Source organism: Bombina bombina, chromosome 1 (assembly GCF_027579735.1).
Source record: "Bombina bombina isolate aBomBom1 chromosome 1, aBomBom1.pri, whole genome shotgun sequence".
NCBI lineage: Eukaryota > Metazoa > Chordata > Amphibia > Anura > Bombinatoridae > Bombina > Bombina bombina.
Window position 1 is genome coordinate 1,534,714,785 of NC_069499.1, and position 12,914 is coordinate 1,534,727,698.

Genomic DNA, 12,914 nt, shown 5'->3' on the forward strand with positions numbered 1-12,914 from the left:
AAACTTTATTTTGGGTGTGGATTATTTTCAGCGGAATTGGCTGTCTTTATTTTATCCCTTCCTCTCTAGTGACTCTTGCGTGGAAGATCCACATCTTGGGTATTCTTTATCCCATACGTCACTAGCTCATGAACTCTTGCTAATTACATGAAAGAAAACATAATTTATGTAAGAACTTACCTGATAAATTCATTTCTTTCATATTAGCAAGAGTCCATGAGGCCCACCCTTTTTTGTGGTGGTTATGATTTTTTTTGTATAAAGCACAATTATTCCAATTCCTTATTTTTTATGCTTTCGCACTTTTGTCTTATCACCCCACTTCGTGGCTATGCGTTAAACTGATTTGTGGGTGTGGTGAGGGGTGTATTTATAGGCATTTTGAGGTTTGGGAAACTTTGCCCCTCCTGGTAGGAATGTATATCCCATACGTCACTAGCTCATGGACTCTTGCTAATATGAAAGAAATGAATTTATCAGGTAAGTTCTTACATAAATTATGTTTTTTGTTCTTGACAAATATTAAGTTTAAGCTGCTGTTCTGCTGCTCCTCTGCTGCTCCTCTGCTGCCTTGAAGACATTCCCCATAGGAAATAAGAAGCTGATGCATTTCTGTCAATGAAAAATATTTTTACAAAATTCTGCAACATTCAATGAGTCCTTGCGCTAATCTTGGGTAAGACTTTCATCACGAATAATTTATCCAAAATAAATATTTTTGTCTGTGTACATTTCTAATGATTTATTGTTGAAATTATTTTATGCTTAGTGGATTATAAAATCTTTGAGAGCTTGGCCAGTGTAAGAGTATGCACCTGTTGTCAAAACCCCTCTCTGAAATATGAATTTTGTGTAGTTTTCCAGTTTATCTCTTTTTGGTTCTATTACAGACGTCTACTGAAAATCATGGGTTATAAAAATGATAATGTTTAGTTTTATAGGATTGGTGAGTTGATGCTAACTATTACATTTTTGTTTTCAGATGTATAAAATGACACATACTGACCACTATGGTTGGGGGGCCGTACCTAACCAGACCGCCATTGAGAAGCTTATGTGCTTTGTTAGAAACACCCTGAAAAGACAAAAGTTACAGCACAAGGGAATATATTCCAATTTTTTAAGAAAAAGAAATGCAAAGTGATTTGCACATGTTTTTCACAGGATTTTCAAACTCAGGGCTCTTTCTATCCATTAAATCCAGTTACTGCGTGAACTAAAATAATACTTTGCTAGCTATGGGAGAATTCAGTAATGGATTTCCATTCCTTTTGAGAAATATGATTTTTGGATTTTTCTATTTTAACCCTGTCTTTTTCACACAGTATTTTTATTTTTAAATTATTTTTATTTATTCCAGTATCTCATATATAACAAAGACTTATAACGTTGGATCAGTTGTTTATCATACAAATCATATGCAGTTGTTAGGTTTCTATACATTGTTAGGAGTAACAATTTGTACATTTTAGGTTTGACATGTTTCCTTCTAATAGTCCTATTATATGTATGTTGTTCTGGTCATCTTTTTTTGTAATCCTTTAGAATCAAATCCGCCATGTAATGATGTCTAGATCATTTTCAGCTATTTCAATTCAAGTGTTTTCCTTCATCACATCGCAGGAAAAAATTAATGAGATTGGAACCTTTTACCTTTTACAAATGAACTTAAAATAAACAAATGAACTAATAAACAAACTCACACAGTATTTTTAAATGGACAGTCTAGTCCAAAACAAACTTTCATTATTCAGATAGGGCATATCATTTTAAACAATTTTTAAATTTTCATCTATAACCAATTTCGCTTTGTACTCTTGGTATTCTTAGTTAAAAGCTAAACCTAGGAGGTTCATATGCTAATTTCTAAGCCCTTGAAGGCCGCCTCTCATCTCAGGGAATTTTGACAGTTTTCTTTACCATAGAGGGTGTTAGTTCATGTGTATTATATAGATAACACTGTGCTAGGAGCCAGCACTGATTGGCTAAAATGCAAGTCTGTCAAAAGAACTGAAATAAGGGGCAGTTTGCAGAGGTTTAGATACAAGATAATCACAGAGGTAAAACGTGTATTAATATAACTGTTGGTTATGCAAAACTAGGGAATGGGTAATAAAGGGATTATCTATCTTTTAAAACAATAACTATTCTGGAGTAGACTGTCCCTTTAAATCTTTACATTTTCTGGCACACTTATTTTACAATGAATATAACTGTTTCCTGGTTTAAATATATATATATTGAACTTGTGCACAACTAAATATAATCATCACAATGTTCTTTGTTTTTTAACTGCAGTGAAATGTTCTGCAAGTTACTCATTAACCAATTCTCTTCCAGGCTGAGATTATGGCCCTGGAGGGAGTGGACAAGTTTTTCAACTCGAGAAGTTGTCCAGTCGCCTTCACTACATACGGGCAGCGGCGAACAGGATGCGCTGCCTGTATGTATCATTACATGCTTAAGTGAGCGTGTAAAGCCGCCCCTTCTCTCGTGTGACCAATCGCGTGAGAGAAGGGACTGTCAATCACAGAGAGCTCACTCACTCTCTGTGATTTCCCTTCTAATGACTGCTGCTTCTTACATTGCAGGAAGCAGGCTCACATATGCAAACCTGCCCCACAAGGGCTTCGGAGCAGCTTTCGCTGCTTAGTAAATGGAGCCCTATGACTCCTTGCTCTGGTCTATCAGGTAGCCCAGGGTCAGGGTACACATGTGATGCACCCAGCCTTAGATCCGTTTTCCTGAGCTTTCTGAATCTTATCTCTCACTTCATTGGGGGCTAGTTATCAAGCCGTCTACTTTTCTGGCTTCGCCGGCCCAATACGTCCGCCTAAGCTCGCCTACCTTCGCCGCCGCGGACCTGAAAAAATACGCCTAAGTTATCAAATAAAGCTGTCAAAAAGCCGCGGGGCGATGAGCAGCGGACTGTGACAGTTATCACTCATCCGATCTCGCTGCCCTTCGGCTTTTTCCCAGCTTTATTGCTAGCCTGTCACTAAGCACTCACACTAAACTGCACTGTTCTACCCCCTATACCGGCGCCCCCGGAGCCCCCCGCAACTCAATAAAGTTACTAACCCCTAAACCGCCGCTCCTAGACCCTGCCGCAACTCTGATAAATGTATTAACCCCTAAACCGCCGCTCCCGGACACCGCTGCCACCTACATTATACCTAGTAACCCCTATCCTGCCCCCCCTATACCGTCGCCCTCTATTATAAAATTATTAACCCCTATCCTGCTGATCCCGCACCTCTCCGCAACTAAATAAATAGTTTAACCCCTAAACCGCCGCTCCATGAACCCGCCGCAACCTATAATAAATTTATTAACCCCTATCCTGCCCCCCACTACGCCGCCGCCACTGTAATAAAATGATTAACCCCTAAACCTAAGTCTAACCCTAACCATAACGCCCCCCTAACTTAAATATTAATTAAATAAATCTAAATAAATTAACTCTTATTAACTAAATGAATCCTATTTAAAACTAAATACTTACCTTTAAAATAAACCCTAATATAGCTACAATATTAATAATAATTATATTCTAGCTATCTTAGGATTTATTTTTATTTTACAGGTACCTTTCAATTTATTTTAACCATGTACAATAACTATTAAATAGTTATTAACTATTTAATAGCTTACCTAGCTAAAATAAAGAGAAATGTACCTGTGAAATAAATCCTAACCTAAGTTACAATTACACCTAACACTACACTATACTTTAATAAATTATTCCTATTTAAACTAAATACTTACCTGTAAAATAAACCCTAAGATAGCTACAATATAATTAATAATTATATTCTAGCTATCTTAGGATTTATATTTATTTTACAGGTAACTTTGTATTTATTTTAGCTAGTTAGAATAGTTATTAAATAGTTATTAACTATTTAATAACTACCTAGCTAAAAGAAATATAAAATTACCTGTAAAATAAATCCTAACTTAAGTTACAATTAAACCTAATACTACACTATCATTAAATTAACTAAATAAACTACCTACAAAGAACTACAATGAAATACAATTACATAAACTAACTAAAGTACAAAAAATAAAAAAAGCTAAGTTACAAAAAATAAAAAATTAAGTTACAAACATGTTAAAAATATTACAACAATTTTAAGCTACTTACACCTAATCTAAGCCCCCTAATAAAATAACAAACCCCCCCAAAATAAAAAAAATCCCTACCCTATTCTAAATTACATAAATTTCAAAGCTCTTTTACCTTACCAGCCCTTAAAAGGGCCATTTGTGGGGGCATGCCCCAAAAAGTTCAGCTCTTTTGCCTGTAAAATAAAAATACAACCCCCCCAACATTAAAACCCACCACCCACATACCCCTAATCTAACCCAAACCCCCCTTACAAAAACCTAACACTAATCCCCTGAAGATCATCCTACCTTGAGTCGTCTTCACTCAGCCGAGCCACCGATGGAACTGAAGAGGACATCCGGAGCGGAAGAAGTTAATCCTCCAAGCGGCGCTGAAGAAATCTTCCATCCGATGAAGTCATCATCCAGGCGGCGCTGAAGAAGTCTTCGATCCGGCCGATGTCATCTTCAAAGAGGCGCTGAAGAGGTCTTCTATCTGGGCGAAGTCATCTTCCAAGCCGGGTCTTGAATCTTCCTTCCGCCGACGCGGAACCACCTTCTTCACCGACGGACTACGACGAATGACGGCTCCTTTAAGGGACGTCATCCAAGATGGCGTCCCCTCAATTCCGATTGGCTGATAGGATTCTATCAGCCAATCGGAATTAAGGTAGGAAAATCTGATTGGCTGATGGAATCAGCCAATCAGATTGAGCTCGCATTCTATTGGCTGTTCCGATCAGCCAATAGAATGCGAGCTCAATCTGATTGGCTGATTGGATCAGCCAATCGGATTGAACTTGAATCTGATTGGCTGATTCCATCAGCCAATCAGATTTTCCTACCTTAATTCCGATTGGCGGCGTAGTGGGGGGCAGGATAGGGGTTAATAAATTTATTATAGGTTGCGACGGTGTAGGGGGGGCAGATTAGGGGTTAATAAATGTATTATAGGTGGCGACGGTGTAGGGGGGGCAGGATAGGGGTTAATACATTTAATATAGGTTGCGGCGGGTTCAGGGAGCGGCGGTTTAGGGGTTAATACATTTATTATAGTTGCGGTGGGCTCCGGGAGCGGCGGTTTAGGGGTTAATATGTATAGAGTAGCTTGCGGTGGGCCCCCGGGAGCGGCGGTTTAGGGGGTAATAACTTTATTTAGTTGCGGCTGTGTAGGGGGGTCAGATTAGTGGTGTTTAGACTCGGGGTACATGTTAGGGTGTTAGGTGTAGACAGCTCCCATAGAAATCAATGGGATGTCTGTCAGCAGCGAACTTGTACTTTCGCTATGGTCAGACTCCCATTGATTCCTATGGGATCCGCCGCCTCCAGGCTGGCGCTTTGAAAACCAGGTACGCTGGGCCGTAAAAGTGCCGAGCGTACCTGCTAGTTTTTTGATAGCTAGCAAAAGTAGTGAGAATGTGCCGCACTTGTGTGCGGAACATCTGGAGTGACGTAAGAATCGATCTGAGTCCGGCGGATCGAAGCTTATGTCACAAAATTCTACTTTTGCCGGTCTCGAGCCTTTGATAACTAAGGCGTATCAGCCTCGCCACAAATACGCTGCGGAATACGCAGCGTATTTGAGGTTGACGGCTTGATAACTAGGCCCCATTGTCTCTGTCTCCTTCTCATATGTGTCTCGTTCTCTCCCTGGGGAGTTTCACATCCTCCTCTACCACAGAGAGCACTTTATATTCACTTTGCTTTCACTATGCTGATATAAAGCCATATTATTATTAGGCTGCTCTCCTGCCATTTGCTTGACTGGAATATTATGATATAACATAGTGATTACGGTCTACAGAACATTCGGTTTATGCTGAGTGACTGGAGATAGAATTACTTTCATATTGCTTAAAATGTAGCAATGATTTTGTTGATGTTCTCAGCCTTCAAATCCTTCTGCATCCGTCTGAGGTCTGTGTTAATTTATAGTTCTCAGTATTCCCCTTTCCACTCTTTAGAATCTGTTGTCCGTAAATAAAGGTCAACAGTCTTATGGATCATGCGTAATATCTTTTTAATTTACTGTACTACAAAGAGTCTTATATCACGGAGTAAAGATATACAACAATAGCAATTTAAACACTAAATAAATTCTAGATAGAATGATGCAGATTAGTCTGAGAATAACATGTTGGTGTATTTTTTAAAGTTTCATTAGCTGTTTAAATAGTGACAAAATAGTGTAAAGTTTTAGTGTCTATAAAACAATGGGAGCTGCCATGTTGTAACTTAGGTTACCTTCTCTGCTGTGGCCAATTAGGGAGTTATACATAGGTCACTAGAGTTTGCAGCCAATGGCTGAAAGGAATATAACAATGTTCTGCACTTCCATTTCTAACAGGAACTGAAAGGCTCAAAATTTCAGAATGGAATTACAGGAAATGTGGACAAAATAAATGATGGAAGTATATTGCAGAGTTTTTTTATGTATATGATTTATCATTTTATATTTCCATCTCAAAGTGTTTAATGTCCCTTTAAACTTTGTGGCCACCATACCTGCAGGAATATATGCATGCTCTCTACTTTATAGACAGTGCACATATGCAAATAATTATTAATTAATTTATAACTATACTGGTGCCTTTCAATACTAAAATCATTGCCACATTCCATGTAAAATTGTTCAGCCATTTGGGCTGTATGTATGCCCAAACATTCTTAAAATCTCCCTACTTATGCAAGATCAGTCAAAAAGATTTGTCACAAATTCAAGATCCTTCAAAGGATTCTAGAATGGCAAATTTCATATTGATAGCTCTGTGTAGCATTAAATAGGGTTTTTTAGATTTCTGGAAGTTGAGAGACAAATGCATTACAGTACAGCACTCACTAAAATTAGTTTCTTTTTTCCATTTGGACTTTGGATTTTATTATTTATAATTATTCACCTTAGGCTTTGCATTTATTTTTTACTTTGAAAGGACATTCCAAACAAAATTCTAATGCATGTGGGTGCATTTCAGTTTTGAGTAGAAGCATTTTTGCAATATACAATAGCTTCTAGTAAAAGCTACAGCTGTTTTAAGAGTGTACTTAAGTATGCTCCGTGCACTAGCATTTTAAACACAGCATTTGCTTAAAGAACCTAAGGTGCTTGTATCATCTGGTAATGACTCCATTTGAATAATTGCTGACATGATGCAAGCCTCACTGACTCTCTGAGCAGCTGCAGCATTTAAAATGCTGGTGCACTGAGAATATCTAGCTATGCTTCACATGCAGAGAAAAATATTAACACTAAAACAGTGATCATTTTTACTAGAAGCATTTCTGCAAATATACATTTATTGCAAATGAGAGAATAGTTGATCAAAGACTTAAAGAAATGGGAGAAAGATTCATAGAAAGGGGGTATCCTGAAACCATGATTAAAAGTGAAATGGATTTGTTTAAATCTATCCCTAGATCCAATCTATTAAAACCTAATAAATTTGGAGATAAAAATAGAAATGGAAAGGATTCAAGATTAATATTTGTTTCAGAATATAATGCTCAAAGCACAGAAATTCAGCTTATAATTAGGAAACATTGGAATGTATTATCAAGTTGTAATCCCACCATACAGGAATTTCAAGAAAGTCCTATGCCCGCCTATAAAAAGGGTATGAACATCCAAGCAAATCTTGTGAAGGCCAATGTAGGGACCAATATTAAGTCAGGTTTAAGGTTTATAACCACTAAAAATCAAGGCTGTTATCCCTGTCTGGGATGTTCAAGTTGCAGCAACATGACAAAAGGATCAGTGCTTTACCATTTACACCAGTGTTTTTCAACCAGTGTGCCGTGAGAGATCCTCAGGTGTGCCACAGCAGACTGACAACAGTGTGACATATTTTTTAAAAATTGCTTGTTTTTTACTCCCAGTGCAGGGGTAGTTTGTAGGAGGCATGGCATAAAAGCACAATACATACAGTATGTGTGTGTTTGTGTGTATGTGTATATATATATGCTGTATTAGGCTACAATGTGTGATTTTTTTTAAATTTTGGGATAGTGGTGTGCCACAGGATTTTTTAATGTAAAAAAGTGTGCCACGGCAAAAAAAAGGTTAAAAATCACTGATTTACACAAAGGAAAGAAATACAATATTAATGGTTAAATGTCCTTGTGGTGTGGTTTATATCGGCGATTTAATGAGAACTGCCAAAGACCGCATTATTGAGCATAAAAATAACATTCGTACTAAAAATGTGAAATCCCCTCTTGCTAACCATTTTCTTAAGGCTGGCCACACAATTAGCCAGCTACGTTTTCAAATTATAGCCCTATAGGGAATTGAAACTTAAGCAAAAGCAATCCTTTTTGGATTTATGAGTTAGGAACCCTTAAACCTAAGGGTATGAACAAAGATTGGGATCTATCTGTTTTTTTGTAAATAATTATACTATGCCTTTTTGGCATTTTGATATATGGGGGCATATTTAACAATGTGCGAGCGGACATGATACGAAGTAGCGTATCATGTCCTCTGCACATCACTGCCCATTGATAAATGCCGACCACATACGACCACTAGAAGGGGGTGTAAATCAACCCGATCGTATTCGATCAGGTTCATTTCTGTCCGCCGCCTCAGAGCAGGCGGACAAGTTATGGAGTGGCGGTCTTTAGTTAGCTTGAAGGGGCCTCAAGGTTCATACGGAGCTTGATAAATATGCCCCATAGGACTGTCTATATGTTTTTTCTCTGCCTTTGGGTCCTATGAGATTCATTAATATAAGATGTGTAACATACCACTAGAAACATCCTTTCTTATAATAAATAAAAAAACAGTTAAACTGTTGTTAGTGGTGTAAAGGAGTTAATTGATTTACAGCACCACCTAGTGGTACAAGTGTATATGAGTCACTGTAACATGTTTGTTTGGCATAGCATCACTAAGGGATTGCCCCCCGAAACGTCACCTTTTAATCTATGTAACATTAAATAAACCATGTTTTGCTGTCACCTACCTGCTTTTTTCTAGTAATTCATTTATGTGCATTTCAATTTTGACCAGAATGTCCATTTAAGTTTTAGCAAGATAAGAAATTTCATACTTTATATTTTGTATTTACAAAGCATAAAATAAACTCTATGGGGTCAATTTATCAATGTCTGTCTGACATGATACGCTGTAGAGTATCATGTCCGCCAGACATCGCTGAATGCCGACAGCATACGCTGTCGGCATTTAACATTGCACAAGCAGTTCACCGCCCTGCAGATTCGTGGCCAATCGATTGACCGCTAGCGGGAGGTATCAATCAGCCCGATTGTATAGGATCGGGCGGATTGCAGACCGCAGCCTCAGAGGCAGTGGACCAGCAGTCTTTAGCTAATTGATAATTCGGCCCCTATAAGTGCAAACATTGTAATTACACACAGAGCATGTTATCAAATTAACGTGTTTCTCCTTTGTTGAAACATAGCTCCTTTCCATGAGGGCTTACTGTTATAGGCTCAGGAGTGTGCACGTGTCTTTTGCACTATAAACATTGTTACAAACACTGTCACTCCTCTGGCTTCAGTTCGCTCTCCTGGAAATAAGCCACGGTTTATCAAAGGATAATAAGAAAAAGAGCTAAATTTGATAGAAGTAAATTAGAAAACTTTCTTTAAATTGTCTCTGTTCTAAATCTAAATTTGGCTTCAATTTTCCTTTAACATTTAACATCCAGTATGTTCTACATAAGCATTTTTATTTGTTGGGTAATTACCAAAGGGAAGTCCTTCCACTATTTGAAGAACAAAAAAACATAAACATTCCCTTCAGATTAACATAAGAAATGCACTGAGCATGTGTACATGGCTGTAAATTTATTTAAAGACACTAAAGTCAAAATTAAAATTGATTCAAACTGAGCACACAATATAAACAAATAAATAAATAAATTTACTTTTGATATCAAATTGTGCATTCTTTTTATATGCACACCTTTTGAGGCACCAGTCCCTAATGAGAATGAGTCTCTGATTCACTGATTGCTGTCACATGATACAAACACGCCTACTGAGCATGTGTAAGAGATTAAAGTGTATACATATGTGCTACTGCACTGTCTTTTTATTATGCATGCACTAATTATGCAATGCTACTGTATAAAATGGTCCTTTAAATCCATTACACAGATAATATAATGTATATCATCTTCTGCCAGCCTGTTCATCATCCCTGGTTCTCATTCTTATTAACAGGCAAGAGTATAATTTCCATTTAAATATTCTTTAGAGGATGAAACAAAAAAGTCTTATTTCATTATTTTTTCATTTTAACTGAAGTAGGTTACTTCCCTTAGGCAAAGACAAAATTAATATTCTTCAATGCTTGTTCCAGGAAAGATTAGGAAATGTGTAATTACCTTTCACGGATAAACTCAGCCATCTCCTTTTGCATTTGTTTCCCCTTGAGCTGTTTCTGAAGGAGATCTTCGAATCCAGTCACAGTGGTGTTACCTTGTGGGTCTTTCTTATCAGCCTATAAATAAACAAACAGCTCGTGGTAAGTACACTCCAGTAGGAAGTAATTTATCAACAACATGTCAGGGAGTGAACAAGGATATCTGTGTTGGATAAATGTCCTATGCACAATTAATCCTGGATGGCTAAAGGGACAGTAAACACCTTGTAATTAAAAAAAATTTCTGCAGGCTTACAATCGACTAACATATCAGCATAGTCTGAACATTATTAGAACAGATTAACACTTTCACCTAGATTACGAGTTTTGCGTTAACAGGGGTGCGGTGCTAACGAGCAGTTTAAGCTCACTGCTCACTTGCAGACAACGCTGGTATTACAGGTTTTTAGAAACCCGGCGTTAACCACAAAAAAGTGAGCGAAGAGCAAAATTTAGCTCCACATTTCACCTCAATACCAGCGCTGCTTACGGTAGCGGTGAGCTGGTAAAACATGCTTGTGCACGATTTCCCCATAGGAATCAATGGGGGAGAGCCGGGTGAAAAAAAAACTAACACCTGCAAAAAAGCAGTGTAAAGCTCCTAACGCAGCCCCATTGATTCCTATGGGGAAATACTTTTATGTCTACACCTAACACCCTAACATGAACCCAGAGTCTAAACACCCCTAATCTTACACTTATTAAATCCTAATCTGCCGCCCCCGACATCGTCGACACCTACATTATAATATTAACCCCTAATCTGCCGCTCCGGACACCTACGCCACCTCCATTATAGTTATGAACCCCTAATCTGCTGCCCCCAACATCGTCGAACCCTACATTATATTTATTAACTCCTAATCTGCCGCCCCAATGTCGCCGCAACCTAACTACATTTATTAACCCCTAATCTGCCGCCAACAACGTCGCCGCCACTATAATAAACATATTAACCCCTAAACCTAAGTCTAACTCTAACCCTAACCCCCCCCCAACTGAAATATAATTTTTATAAATCTAAATAAAATTACTACAATTAACTAAATAATTCCTATTTAAAACTAAATACTTACCTATAAAATAAACCCTAAGCTAGCTACAATATAACTAATAGTTACATTGTATCTAGCTTGGGGTTTATTTTTATTTTACAGGCAACTTTGTATTTATTTTAAATAGGTACAGAAGGATTGAGCTTGCATTCTATTGACTAATTGGAACAGCCAATAGAATGTGAGCTCAATCCTATTGGCTGATTGCATCAGCCAATAGGATTTTTTCTACCTTAATTCCGATTGGCTGATCAGCCAATCGGAATTGAAGTGATGCCATCTTGGATGACGTCATTTAAAGGAACCTTCATTCTTCAGTCGGCCGTTGTTTGAAGAGGATGCTCCGCGTCGGATGTCTTGAAGATGGACCGGCTCCGCGCCGGATGGATAAAGATAGAAGATGCCGTCTGGATGAAGACTTCTGCCCGTCTGGAGGACCTCTTCTGCCCGTCTTGGATGAAGACTTCTGCCCGTCTTCAGGACCACTTCTGCCCGGTTGGGTGAAGACGTCTCACGGTAGGGTGATCTTCAAGGGGTTAGTGTTAGGTTTTTTAAGGGGGGATTGGGTGGGTTTTAGAGTACGGTTGGTTGTGTGGGTGGTGGGTTTTAATGTTGGGGGGGTATTTGTACTTTTATTTTACAGGTAAAAGAGCTGATTACTTTGGGGCAATGCCCCGCAAAAGGCCCTTTTAAGGGCTATTTGTAATTTAGTGTAGGGTAGGGCTTTTTTTATTTTGGGGGGCTTTTTTATTTTGTTAGGGTAGATTAGAGTAGGTGTAATTAGTTTAAAAATCTTGTTATTATTTTATTATTTTCTGTAATTTAGTGTTTGCTTTTTTTCGTACTTTAGATAATTTTTTTAAATTGTATTTAATTGTATTTAGTTTAGGGAATTTAATTATAGTGTAGTGTTAGGTATAATTGTTACATAGGTTAGGTTTTATTTTACATGTAAATTTGTCTTTATTTTAACTAGGTAGTTATTAAATAGTTAATAACTTTAATAACTATTGTACCTAGTTAAAATAAATACAAAGTTACCTGTAAAATTAAAATAAACCCTAAGATAGATACAATGTAACTATTAGTTATATTGTAGCTATCTTAGGGTTTATTTTATAGGTAAGTATTTAGTTTTAAATAGGAATAATTTAGTGAATTGTATTAATTTTAGTTAGATTTATTTAAATTATATTTAAGTTGGGGGGTGTTAATACATTTAATATAGTGTTGGCAACATTGGGGGCGGCAGATTAGGGGTTAATAAATGTAGGTAGGTGTCGGTGATGTTAGGACCGGCAGATTAGGGGTTAATAATATTTAACTAGTGTTTGCAATGCAGGAGTGCGGCGGTTTAG

General features: G+C 37.6%; 1 protein-coding gene across 1 annotated transcript in view; it reads right to left on the bottom strand.

Moving 5' to 3' along the window:
- Positions 1-12,914, bottom strand: part of LOC128654568 (growth arrest-specific protein 7) — a 187,918-nt gene that overhangs the window by 142,949 nt on the left and 32,055 nt on the right. Inside the window, exon 2 of the mRNA XM_053708558.1 lies at positions 10,464-10,579. Coding sequence (XP_053564533.1) covers positions 10,464-10,579 — 116 coding nt within the window. The remainder of the gene's footprint in view (positions 1-10,463; positions 10,580-12,914) is intronic.